Genomic DNA, 14,709 nt, shown 5'->3' on the forward strand with positions numbered 1-14,709 from the left:
CCTTACAACGTTATTAATCACTTCATATCTTAAATATATTATTAAATCCTCTCATAATTTGTATCTTCTCACCTCTTAATCACCTGTTATTAATAATGTTAATTGTATGTCTATTATTGTGGCAAGTACCATAATCTCATGCCTATAATACGACCCCCCTTCTAACGAAGAGTGTGTCCCCACACTCTATAGGACTGTGACGTCGAGACCCAAGCTTCTTGATGACATTCTCACCTTGCCATCTTCCTGACGGGGTTAACCTCACACACCCCACAGATGACATCCTTACCTTGTCATCTTGCTGACGGGGTTAACCTCACCCACCCCACAGATGACATCCTTACCTTGTCAGCTTGCTGACGGGGTTAACCTCACCCACCCCACAGATGATATCCTTACCTTGTCAGCTTGCTGACGGGGTTAACCTCACCCACCCCACAGATGACATCCTTACCTTGTCATCTTGCTGACGGGGTTAACCTCACCCACCCCACAGATGACATCCTTACTTTGTCTGCTTGCTGACGGGGTTAACCTCACCCACCCCACAGATGACATCCTTACCTTGTCAGCTTGCTGATGGGGTTAACCTCACCCACCCCACAGATGACATCCTTACCTTGTCAGCTTGCTGACGGGGTGAACCTCACACACCCCACAGATGACATCCTTACCTTGTCTGCTTGCTGACGGGGTTAACCTCACCCACCCCACAGATGACATCCTTACCTTGTCAGCTTGCTGATGGGGTGAACCTCACCCACCCCACAGATGACATCCTTACCTTGTCAGCTTGCTGACGGGGTTAACCTCACACACCCCACAGATGACATCCTTACCTTGTCTGCTTGCTGACGGGGTTAACCTCACCCACCCCACAGATGACATCCTTACCTTGTCAGCTTGCTGACGGGGTTAACCTCACCCACCCCACAGATGACATCCTTACTTTGTCTGCTTGCTGACGGGGTTAACCTCACCCACCCCACAGATGACATCCTTACCTTGTCAGCTTGCTGATGGGGTTAACCTCACCCACCCCACAGATGACATCCTTACCTTGTCAGCTTGCTGACGGGGTGAACCTCACACACCCCACAGATGACATCCTTACCTTGTCTGCTTGCTGACGGGGTGAACCTCACACACCCCACAGATGACATCCTTACCTTGTCTGCTTGCTGACGGGGTTAACCTCACCCACCCCACAGATGACATCCTTACCTTGTCAGCTTGCTGACGGGGTTAACCTCACCCACCCCACAGATGACATCCTTACCTTGTCATCTTGCTGACGGGGTTAACCTCACCCACCCCACAGATGACATCCTTACCTTGTCAGCTTGCTGACGGGGTTAACCTCACCCACCCCACAGATGACATCCTTACCTTGTCTGCTTGCTGACGGGGTTAACCTCACACACCCCACAGATGACATCCTTACCTTGTCTGCTTGCTGACGGGGTTAACCTCACACACCCCACAGATGACATCCTTACCTTGTCATCTTGCTGACGGGGTTAACCTCACCCACCCCACAGATGACATCCTTACCTTGTCAGCTTGCTGACGGGGTTAACCTCACACACCCCACAGATGACATCCTTACCTTGTCATCTTGCTGACGGGGTTAACCTCACCCACCCCACAGATGACATCCTTACCTTGTCTGCTTGCTGACGGGGTTAACCTCACCCACCCCACAGATGACATCCTTACCTTGTCATCTTGCTGACGGGGTTAACCTCACCCACCCCACAGATGACATCCTTACCTTGTCAGCTTGCTGACGGGGTTAACCTCTTCGAATCCCGGTTCGAATCCCAGCACGGGACTCAGAAGTTTTATGGCCTCCACATCTACATGTGTCTTGTTGAAAGTCCATTGCAAATTGGCATCTGATTGATTCAAAATTTGATAGCATAAATTTGCACAATCCTAGGTTTAACCCCCTGGATGCCACAGGGACATATATGTCCTTCCCCTTCAACCCTCAATTTCAAGTCCAATAAAAATCAAAATATCCCACGCACACAAATACACTTCACAGTTTCGAATTCTTCGGGAAATTTCCTGTTTCTTGATACCATCCACTATTATTTTAGACAAAGTTCAAGTGCTGAAAATGACCTTTCAAAATAGGCTTCATCGAAAATGTCGCCATTTTTGACACAGTACGAAATCGCGATTCACAGCGGTATTTGCTGTATGTTTTGAAATGTGAAAACCGGATAATTACTGGGAGTATTGAATTTCAAAAATAACATATTCATGATCACTCATATCAGTTTTACATGAAATCGCTAAGTAAAATTCTGAAACGTTGCCGATGAATCTAGAATCGGTTGGGATGTTTTCGAAAATGCACTTACACTAACGCAGTGGCTTTCCGCCATCTTGGATAGTGTTTACAAAATCACGCCAGCGAAGTCGGTATTGAGGCGATATTACATCAATTATATTTCATATTCAGCTTCGAAAAATGCATCAATAAACTCCCCATACATTTTAGACTCAAACTGCAAGTGGTCTTTGTCACCAATGCCAACTGTCTAGATAAAATGAGACGAAACATATTTGGTGTGAAAACGAACGCTGTGCTCGAAAGACTGCGCTGGTTCGAAATGTAAACAAAGACAAAAACCTATTTTACACTGTGTAGCATTTTCTGAAATTTTCCAACATTCATCCGTCTATTCATTGCTTGCAATTGCTCAATACCTTTGGAATATGCATGGAAAGAGTATCGTAGCAAGAAATAGGAAATTATAAATAGATACAATGCAATGATTTGATAATTCATAAGAAATTGTCAAAGTTTCCGCAGCAGCGTGGACGCCATGACTGACGGAAAATCACGCAGAAGCGACAACGGTAATTATCTGGATTTCTGTCTTTTTCTCTTACTTTTAGTGAAAACGATAAAACATATAACAATACACAGATAGTCAGAATCATTCTGATTACTTACATCTCATATTTATGGACAAACGATCCCTGAATCAATGGAAGGGTCCTCGCAAAATCCTGTGTACCCTTGTCAGCAAAGCAGCCATTTTGTAAGAAATCGGTCAGCGGTAGTGATGTCATCACGTCAACATTGTTGTACATATTAGGCAATTTCTTTGAGGTGAAGGTCGGTTGAACAAGAGTAAACACAATCGCCCTATCCTTCCGATTACACTGTCAGTATTATGGTGTATATTTTATGTATAGTTCAGATACTTTTCATGAAACTGACTTCAGTATCCACATTTAGCCTTGTTCAATATCATATCATAATGGCGATAGGGTTTACGGTGTTTGATTCTTTGAAAGTTTTTGATTGTTTGAATCATATTTACATAGGAAATTGACATATTTAGTGCAATACACCATATTCTAAACCTTTACACAAGTGTTAGAAGATCAAACGTAGCCATAACTGCAATTTGCGTTAGTTCGATGATGTACAATATTCAATGCATTTGGACTAATATTGCAGTTTCACATGAACAGGTTAATGAACGGCGCATTTAATTCAACCTTATAAGTAAAACTGATAATATTAATGAAAATGATTTATATATGGTATGAAATGTATATGCACACATATTTAAAGGAATTGTCTTGTTTTTGCACATTTGTGTGTCGGTTTATAGAGAAAACAATGATGTAAATTGATTGGCCAGGTGCGCGTTTGTCGGAAACGTTTTTATGATTCACTATCATTGTTTTCGATAATATAATCAATTCATATTCGATTTAAAAATATTGTGATGACAGGATATCAAACTCTAACTATATTTATAATCGAAAACTGTTTAAAAATATATAAACCATGTCATGTCTTAATTTGGACAAATCTTACATCCATATTCTAATATAGAGTGCACGTACTAGTTCCATATATAAAAGCTATCTTTTGCATCTTCCATTGCATACTTATGAAGAGAAATAGCTACATAATCATAAACAAAGAAAATTCTTATCCTAAACAAAATATTCGGTGTTGTGAAATGTTATTTTCATTTACGTTAAATTGATGCCAAACAGGTGCGCCGTGTTTCTCACAAAAGATACACAGTCAAACTGTCTAATTGTTGATATATTCAGGACACTATTTAAATGGAAAAATCAGTCATTTTATGTTTTGTCTAAAGAGTCTTAAATTCTGACATAGAAGCCGAGACCTTTCACACAATTAAAGGAAATTAGGTGAGATATGTACTAAACAGCATACCAGTGTCGTCTTTTTCCGACGCCGCCAAAATGCATAAAACAAGCAATGACGCCAACTAAAATGGTGTATTATTTTCAGCAATTTCATTACATTTGAAGATATGGCTAGTACTCTGGTAATAACGATGCAAAATTAGTCAAAATACATCTACACAAACAGGACAATATGGGAATCTAAGAACTAACTTATATATCGGATAGGGCCATCCAAATCGCTATTACGTGCTTTCACATGTAATACGTTGTCATTTTTCTTGTAAATTGTGAAACTACCAAACTGCATCCGCTCACATTGGGGAACTTTGAATTGGGATAGTTTGGTTCACCATGAACATAAAATAACGAAAATATAGCGTCCGTATCCACAACGAATTCTCTCCAAGTGATCTGAGTTACATGGACCTAGTGTTACGCATAACGGAGTTATGCCCCCTTATCATTATATGTGTATGACCTCTCTGTCGCCGCGTTTTGGCGTCATAGAAGAAAATCCATTTTGACATTTATTGCGAGTCATTTTAATGTTGAGTATAACGTTATGCACAAGCACATAAACCCAATTCATATACACTTATGTCGTTCAGATATCAAGCTGTATTTTCTTCGCTAACACTTTCCGTAAAGATGCCACATTAAAAAATTCGTAGCACAGTGCTTTTATCGGTGCGCGATAAAAAGCGGATAAAATTACTGTTTTTTAACGCATAAAAAAAAACTGGACAACATTTAGCAGTGTCTATTTCTCAAACCGCCGAGGTAGTTGCACTTATATTTATACCAACGGATAGGAAATTTAATATTGTACATTTCTGTGTAATTTTATAGCCGTACGTAGATCCAGGACAGCGCGAGCGCAATTCTCGCACAACGATCACTTTTCAAACCGTATGAAAATGTGCGCCTGAAAAAAAACTCGGCAGCCAGGGGGTTAAGGGCATCTAGATTCATTGCTGTAGTGATGCATCTGGAACTGAAATCTGATGATAATGATGATGATATCATTACAATACTCCTGCCCATGTACTGATTCGTAGAAAAGGCAGAATTGATTTTCTAAAAGTAATATTTTCATAGTTTACAATTACGCAGACTAGAAACTAGAATTACATAAGTCTTGATTATGAAAGAAACTGATGAATCTGATTGCAGTAAACTGTAACTTATTCAAATCAAACTGAAACTGGTTGACCCTACAACATGGAAAAATTCCCACTTAAGTATAACAATGAAGTATCGCAACACAGGACAAAGCCTAACACTAATATTGTGATATTTATCAGTGCACGAGGTGGGCGTATCATGATACGTAACATTGTGTGAGGTAGTTGTATCATGTTAGTATCATGTTGTAGGTCTGTCTTCAGCACTACATGTCTTTATCTGTGTGTCCACCCGGAGAGTGGAAGGTCGCGGGTTTCGATACCCGACCGCGTCATACCAAAAAGACGTTAAAATATGGTACTTGTTGGTCCCTGCCTGGCGCTCGGCATTAATGGGTACAACAAGGACTGGTCGGCTCGGAGTCAGTATAATGTGTCTGAGTGGGGTATTCATGCTTAACTGCGGCATGGTATCTCAGTGGGCTAGCACTATAAAACCAGCTTAAGTCTGGGCTAGTACAAGCAGCCGCACATACACACGCATGTACGTCGTCATATGAGCGAAATATTCTCAAGTACGACGTTAAAACCAATTTCACCTCACCTCACCTTTATCTGTGTTTTCATGTTGCAGGTGTGTCAGCCTTTGTGAAGCAGGGCACAGAGAACAGGTGAGGATGTCAGGCAGTGACAGCTCACACAAGTTAACAGGGGCACATGAGGTACCAGGTCACGCAGGGTAACAAGAGACACAGGGTATGAGGGGACACAGGGTATGAGGGGACACAGGGTGTGAGGGGACACAGGGTGTGAGGGGACACAGGGTGTGAGGGGACACAGGGTATGAGGGGACACAGGGTACCAGGGTACCAGGGGACACAGGGTATGAGGGCACACAGCGTACCAGGGGACACAGGGTGTGAGGGGACACAGGGTATGAGGGGACACAGGGTACCAGGGGACACAGGGTATGAGGGGCAGGGGTTCAATTTTTTTTTGAAAAGCCACTTGCCACAGGGCAAGTGACTTTAAGAAAGTAACTTGTCCTGACTAATTTTCCACTTGCCCTGATTTTATGACATAATTATGATGATGTAATTATGAAAGAAGAAATTAACATGGTATTTGATGTTAATGTATACTGGACTATTTATTGAAAAGTGATAAATAGCAAAGAAAGATAACTCTACTTTATTATCATTGCGAAATTTAATAGCTAAATTTTGAGCAGATATGAAATTAAATCAAAGTTTATTTGCAGTTTGAAACCATAAGTGGAAATTATCTAGTAGCCCACGGACAAGTAAGATACCATTATTTGATTGGCCGAAATGAAAACTGACTTGTCCCGGGCGTCGGCGATGGGAATTTTGAACCCCTGGAAGGGACACAGGGTACGAGGGGACACAGGGTACCAGGAGGCACGGTACGAGGGGACACAGGGTAGGAGGGGACACAGGGTGTGAGGGGACACAGGGTACCAAGGGACACAGGGTTCGAGGGGACACAGGGTACCAGGGGACACGGTACGAGGGGACACAGGGTAGGAGGGGACACAGGGTAGGAGGGGACACCGGGTGTGAGGGGACACAGGGTATGAGGGGACACAGGTATGAGGGGACACAGGGTACCAGGGGACACAGGGTACGAGGGGACACAGGGTATGAGGGGACACAGGGTATGAGGGGACACAGGGTACCAGGGGACACAGGGTACCAGGGGACACAGGGTACGAGGGGACACAGGTATGAGGGGACACAGGGTATGAGGGGACACAGGGTACCAGGGGACACAGGGTATGAGGGGACACAGGTATGAGGGGACACAGGGTATGAGGGGACACAGGGTACCAGGGGACACAGGGTACCAGGGGACACAGGGTACCAGGGGACACAGGGTACCAGGGGACACAGAGTACCAGGTCACACAGGGTATGAGGGGACACAGGGTACCAGGGGACACAGGGTACGAGGGGACACAGGGTATGAGGAGACACAGGGTACGAGGGGACACAGGGTATGAGGGGACACAGGGTATGAGGGGACACAGGGTACCAGGGGACACAGGGTATGAGGAGACACAGGGTACCAGGTCATACAGGGTACCAGGCTGCACAGGGTACCAGGGCACACATGGGGCACAGGGTACCAGGGACCACAGGGTGCCAGGGAACACAGGGCACACATACTACCAGAGGACACAGGCAACCAGGTCATTAGGGGACACAGGGTACAAGGGCACACAGGGTACCAGGGACCACAGAGTACACCGAGTACCAGGCACAACAGGGTACCTGAGGACTCAGGGTAGCAGGGAACACAGGGTACCAGGAAACACAGGGTACCAGGGAACACAGGGTACCTGAGAACACAGGGTACCAGGGAACACAGGGTACCTGAGGACACAGGGTGCACAGGGGACACACAGTATCAGGGTACCAGGGAACACATGGGCTACAGGGCACACAGGGTACCAGGGAACATCATCTGGGGTGCCAGGTCCAGCACATCTGATATCTATAGCTATGTATAGGAGAAAACATTCCTCCTTGGTTTTGGTAGAGAATGTAAAACTGAGGGAGGAGGGAAATCCCAAGGGGCTTTCCCTCCCCCCAAGGTTTAGAGGTCTTACTTACAAAAAGTAAAACCTGGGAAGAGGTCTTACTTACAAAAAGTAAAACCTGAGTGTAAACAAAAACCTCAAATGCGGTTATTCCGAGAAAAGAAGAGACGCTTAATATATAGTGAGAAGCACACTTTAGGTTCATATCTGTTGGTAAAAAACAGATTTTCTAAGTTTGTTAAGAACTGTTGCTGAATCATTTAGAAAGTTGAGATGTGAACGCCTCACGTAGCCATGCTACATTCATTGGCACCTGATGTAATCTTCTGTGGAAGAGTTGCCTCCATATTGATAGATAGTGTGATAATGTGACACTGATTACATTGAAATTAATGTGTCATGTTTTATTCCTACTAGGTACTCTGTTCGCACGTTTAACTTCCATCTGTTTCCTCGATCCTTCGGACCTCATGATCCTCGCTTCCTGATCCAAGTAAGACCATTTGCCAGTGTTCGCAGAGTAGCTGCACTTTCATGGTGTCATTCTGTTCATGGTACAGAACCTGTACACACTCTATATCTCTGCAATCACGTGATATTGCCAGCATCTGCCAGTTGTAGGTTGTGGAAGATCTATCAATATTATCTGTGTTTTAAATGTGTTTGATACTGTTGTAAAATCCTTAAAATGACTCGTGAAGGTCCGGATTAGAATTGGTCTTCAGCAACCCATCCTTGTCGCTCATGAACATCAGGGCTTGAATTGGTCTTCAGCAACCCATCCTTGTCGCTCATGAACATCAGGGCTTGAATTGGTCTTCAGCAACCCGTCCTTGTCGCTCATGAACATCAGGGCTTGAATTGGTCTTCAGCAGCCCATGCTTGTCCTGAGAGGCGACTCACTAGATTGGGTGGTCAGGCTCGCTGACTTGGTTGACACATGTCATCCTATCCACCATGGCTACCATTGATATTGCATGCTTCCTGTTTTCAGTCATCATCTGTTGAATTCTTATGCCGTTACAACTTTGACTTTCAAGAGGTAAGTGTTACTGGTCTCCTTGTGTACATGCAAATGCAGCCTGTAGTCATATCACGCTGGTCACAAGGTTGAATAGTGTTGTATATTTCTCCCAGCTGATGTTAAAGGTTGTATAGTGTTGTATATTTCCCCCAACTGATGTTAAAGGTTGTATAAGTTCTATATTTCCACCAGCTGTTGTACAATGTTGTATAGTGTTGTATATTTCCCCAGCTGTTGTACAATGTTGTATAGTGTTGTATATTTCCCCCAGCTGATGTTCAAGGTTGTATAGTGTTGTATATTTCCCCCAGCTGTTGTACAAGGTTGTATAGTTTGGTGTATTTCCCCCAGCTGTTGTACAAGGTTGTATAGTTTGGTGTATTTCCCCCAGCTGATGTACAAGGTTGTATAGTTTGGTGTATTTCCCCAAGCTGATGTACAAGGTTGTATAGTTTGGTGTATTTCCCCCAGCTGATGTACAAGGTTGTATAGTTTGGCGTATTTCCCCCAGCTGATGTACAAGGTTGTATAGTTTGGCGTATTTCCCCCAGCTGATGTACAAGGTTGTATAGTTTGGTGTATTTCCCCCAGCTGTTGTACAAGGTTGTATAGTTTGGTGTATTTCCCCCAGCTGATGTACAAGGTTGTATAGTTTGGTGTATTTCCCCCAGCTGATGTACAAGGTTGTATAGTTTGGCGTATTTCCCCCAGCTGATGTACAAGGTTGTATAGTTTGGTGTATTTCCCCCAGCTGATGTTCAATGTTGTATAGTTTGGCGTATTTCCCCCAGCTGATGTACAAGGTTGTATAGTGTTGTATATTTCCCCAAGCTGTTGTACAAGGTTGTATAGTTTGGTGTATTTCCCCCTGCTGGTGTACAAGGTTGTATAGTTTGGTGTATTTCCCCCAGCTGTTGTACAAGGTTGTATAGTTTGGTGTATTTCCCCCAGCTGATGTACAAGGGTATATCGTTCCTGAATGGCCCTCAAGAGGACATGATCAGAGAACATCTCAGCAAGAAGTTGCTGTTCCAGGGGCTCAATAGGTACGTATCCTCAACACGCTCCACTGTACTCGGGAGAGTCATCGCTTGAGTGTTATGGTTCCCTGAACAGTATTTCTGTTATCTCATGGTTACGCTTGCTTGATGTTGATGTAGCAGGGTGTGGAGTCATCCCATAGATCCTTACTTTGTCAGCTTTCTGACGAGGTTAAACTCTTGGTGACGTGGACAAGGCAACTTTGGATCAGAAGGTCCATGGTTAAAATCCGAGCGTGTGACTTGGATGTTTTATGGCAGCTACATTGGCTATGATCATGCTTGTAGGTTCACCACATTGGCTATGCTCATGCCAATAGGTTCACCACACTGGCTATGCTGATGCCTATAGGTTCACCACATTGGCTATGCTGATGCCTATAGGTTCACCACATTGGCTATGCTCATGCCTATAGGTTCACCACATTGGCTATGCTCATGCCTATAGGTTCACCACATTGGCTATGCTCATGCCTATAGGTTCACCACATTGGCTATTTTCATGCCTATAGGTTCACCACATTGGCTATGTTCATGCCTATAGGTTCACCACATTGGCTATGCTCATGCCTATAGGTTCACCACATTGGCTATTTTCATGCCTATAGGTTCACCACATTGGCTATGTTCATGCCTATAGGTTCACCACATTGGCTATGCTCATGCCTGTATGTTCACTACACTTTCTATGCTCATGCCTATAGGTTCACCACACTTGCTGTGCTCATGCCTAGAGGTTCACCACATTGGCTATGCTCATGCCTATAGGTTCACCACACTGGCTATGCTCATGCCTGTAGGTTCACCACACTGGCTATGCTCATGCCTATAGGTTCACCACACTTGCTATGCTCATGCCTGTAGGTTCACCACATTGGCTATGCTCATGCCTGTAGGTTCACCACACTGGCTATGCTCATGCCTATAGGTTCACCACACTGGCTATGCTCATGCCTGTAGGTTCACCACACTTGCTATGCTCATGCCTATAGGTTCACCACACTTGCTATGCTCATGCCTATAGGTTCACCACATTGGCTATGCTCATGCCTATAGGTTCACCACACTGGCTATGCTCATGCCTATAGGTTCACCACACTTGCTATGCTCATGCCTATAGGTTCACCACATTGGCTATGCTCATGCCTATAGGTTCACCACATTGGCTATGCTCATGCCTATAGGTTCACCACATTGGCTATGCTCATGCCTATAGGTTCACCACACTTGCTATGCTCATGCCTATAGGTTCACCACATTGGCTATGCTCATGCCTATAGGTTCACCACATTGGCTATGCTCATGCCTATAGGTTCACCACATTGGCTATGCTCATGCCTATAGGTTCACCACACTGGCTATGCTCATGCCTATAGGTTCACCACACTGGCTATGCTCATGCCTGTAGGTTCACCACATTGGCTATGCTCATGCCTATAGGTTCACCACATTGGCTATGCTCATGCCTATAGGTTCACCACACTGGCTATGCTCATGCCTGTAGGTTCACCACTCTGGCTATGCTCATGCCTGTATGTTCACCACATTGGCTATGCTCATGCCTGTATGTTCACCACACTTGCTATGCTCATGCCTGTATGTTCACCACATTAGCTATGTTCATGCCTATAGGTTCACCACACTTGCTATGCTCATGCCTATAGGTTCACCACATTGGCTATGCTCATGCCTATAGGTTCACCACACTTGCTATGCTCATGCCTGTATGTTCATGCCTATAGGTTCACCACACTTGCTATGCTCATGCCTACAGGTTCACCACATTGGCTATGCTCATGCCTATAAGTTCACCACACTGGCTATGCTCATGCCTGTATGTTCACCACATTAGCTATGTTCATGCCTATAGGTTCACCACACTTGCTATGCTCATGCCTATAGGTTCACCACATTGGCTATGCTCATGCCTATAGGTTCACCACACTGGCTATGCTCATGCCTGTAGGTTCACCACATTGGCTATGCTCATGCCTATAGGTTCACCACATTGGCTATGCTCATGCCTGTAGGTTCACCACACTTGCTATTTTCATGCCTATAGGTTCACCACATTGGCTATGCTCATGCCTATAGGTTCGCCACATTGGCTATGCTCATGCCTATAGGTTCACCACATTGGCTATGCTCATGCCAATAGGTTCACCACACTTGCTATGCTCATGCCTGTAGGTTCACCACATAGGCTATGCTCATGCCTATAGGTTCACCACACTGGCTATGCTCATGCCTATAGGTTCACCACATTGGCTATGCTCATGTCTATAGGTTCACCACACTTGCTATGCTCATGCCTGTAGGTTCACCACATTGGCTATGCTCATGCCTGTAGGTTCACCACATTGGCTATGCTCATGCCTATAGGTTCACCACACTGGCTATGCTCATGCCTGTAGGTTCACCACATTGGCTATGCTCATGCCTGTAGGTTCACCACACTTGCTATGCTCATGCCTATAGGTTCACCACATTGGCTATGCTCATGCCTATAGGTTCACCACACTTGCTATGCTCATGCCTATAGGTTCACCACATTGGCTATGCTCATGCCTATAGGTTCACCACACTGGCTATGCTCATGCCTGTAGGTTCACCACACTGGCTATGCTCATGCCTGTAGGTTCACCACATTGGCTATGTTCATGCCTATAGGTTCACCACACTTGCTATGCTCATACCTATAGGTTCACCACATTGGCTATGCTCATGCCAATAGGTTCACCACATTGGCTATGCTCATGCCTATAGGTTCACCACATTGGCTATGCTCATGCCTATAGGTTCACCACATTGGCTATGCTCATGCCTATAGGTTCACCACATTGGCTATGCTCATGCCTATAGGTTCACCACATTGGCTATGCTCATGCCTATAGGTTCACCACATTGGCTATGCTCATGCCAATAGGTTCACCACATTGGCTATGCTCATGCCTATAGGTTCACCACACTTGCTATGTTCATGCCAATAGGTTCACCACACTTGCTATGCTCATGCCAATAGGTTCACCACACTTGCTATGCTCATGCCTGTAGGTTCACCACACTTGCTATGCTCATGCCTATAGGTTCACCACTTTGGTGCTGAAAGAGATATATAAATATAATTAATATTTAGGATATTGAAGTGCCTTTTTCTGTGAGGCAGCACAGCATAAGGTGAAGTGTTAGACAGCTGGGCCACCTGTGTCAGTGTCCACATTTACAAAAAGATCTTTAAAGAAAGGTGAAGGGTTCTGACACACCCAGGACCACAATCAGCTCCAGTCTGTGATCATGTAAAGTGAGCATAGGTACATTTCTATTCTTTGTTGTGTTTCTGACTAATTTACCTTTCTGTAACAACCACCACAAGCAACTGACTTTGATTATCCAGGGAAGTGGATGAGAGAGTTCTACAACAACTCTGTTCACAAGTGGCGGAGAAGTTTGTCACAGCGAAGAAGGGAGACACGTTCATAGTCCAGAAAACTGAAGGTGAGCAGGGAGGGCTCATGGTTTAGAAATTTATGTACGTTTGGATGAGGAGGGAGTGACCATTAATTAGAAATTGATATGTACTATTAGGTGAGGAGGGAGTAAGGGGTCATTGTTTAAAAACTGATGAACTGTGAGGAAAGAGGGAGGGATCATTGTTTAGAAACTGATGAACTGTGAGGAAAGAGGGAGGGATCAATTTGTTTAGAAACTGATGAACTGTGAGGAAAGAGGGAGGGATCAATTTGTTTAGAAACTGATGAACTGTGAGGAAAGAGGGAGGGATCATTGTTTAAAAACTGATGAACCGTGAGGAAAGAGGGAGGGATCATTGTTTAAAAACTGATGAACTGTGAGGAAAGAGGGAGGGATCATTGTTTAAAAACTGATGAACTGTGAGGAAAGAGGGAGGGATCATTGTTTATAGAAACTGATGAACAGTGAGGAAAGAGGGAGGGGTCATTGTTTAGAAACTGATGAACTACGAGGAAAGAGGGAGGGAATATTGTTTAGAAACTGATGAACAGTGAGGAAAGAGGGAGGGATCATTGTTTAGAAACTGATGAACTGTGAGGAAAGAGGGAGGGATCATTGTTTAGAAACAGATGAACTATGAGTAAAACTAAACTAACTCACTCACTCACTCATTGATTTTCCCAACCTATAAATTCCATGTCAAATAATGCAGTATGAAAATATGGACATTTTTCAGACATGACATGACATTGTAATAATTCGTCTAAGATGAATTTTATTTGTTTTTAACATAGTTAAATCAATAGTTCATATTATATAATATATCCTCTTCAAAGCTGCGATACCTGGATCTTGGTTATTTGAGAAGTTTGTTTGGAGGTGCGAACAAGTACTACATAAAACCAGCCATAAACTGATGTATGAACCAAAGTTTTGTCATGGCATCACTTGAATTGAACAAGACAGGCCCACTGTGTTTGTTTCCCAGAGGTCCAGACGATCAGTGACTATGTTCTACACAACGAGATCCGAAACCGCTTCCCATCAGTGTGGACATCCACCGACCACATGGGAAATGTACGTACCTTTCATGACATTTCCATATTGAAACACAGAGGATAATCTCAATGGTATGCACTGAAATGAATTGTGAAAGCAGTAAGTATTGGTTCATAATGTAAAAATAATGAGTTATCTTCAAACATGCAGTTTCAGGTTTGCAATTGATGAGTCAATATAGTGGATCAAATAAGTTATGACAGCAATTAGTAACAAACTCAAGAATTATTGT

At 43.9% G+C, this 14,709-nt stretch overlaps 1 protein-coding gene across 1 annotated transcript in view; it reads left to right on the plus strand.

Annotated features, from left to right (window-relative positions):
* Positions 1-14,709, plus strand: part of LOC124290116 (pre-piRNA 3'-exonuclease trimmer-like) — a 38,454-nt gene that overhangs the window by 3,287 nt on the left and 20,458 nt on the right. The window contains exons 4-9 of the mRNA XM_046726809.1: positions 5,956-5,992; positions 8,301-8,376; positions 8,878-8,925; positions 9,859-9,953; positions 13,342-13,442; positions 14,407-14,495. Of these exons, the coding sequence (XP_046582765.1) occupies positions 5,956-5,992; positions 8,301-8,376; positions 8,878-8,925; positions 9,859-9,953; positions 13,342-13,442; positions 14,407-14,495 (446 nt within the window). The remainder of the gene's footprint in view (positions 1-5,955; positions 5,993-8,300; positions 8,377-8,877; positions 8,926-9,858; positions 9,954-13,341; positions 13,443-14,406; positions 14,496-14,709) is intronic.

This window comes from Haliotis rubra, unplaced genomic scaffold, assembly GCF_003918875.1.
Source record: "Haliotis rubra isolate DU_JTF1 unplaced genomic scaffold, ASM391887v1 Scf458, whole genome shotgun sequence".
In the NCBI taxonomy this organism is placed as follows: domain Eukaryota; kingdom Metazoa; phylum Mollusca; class Gastropoda; order Lepetellida; family Haliotidae; genus Haliotis; species Haliotis rubra.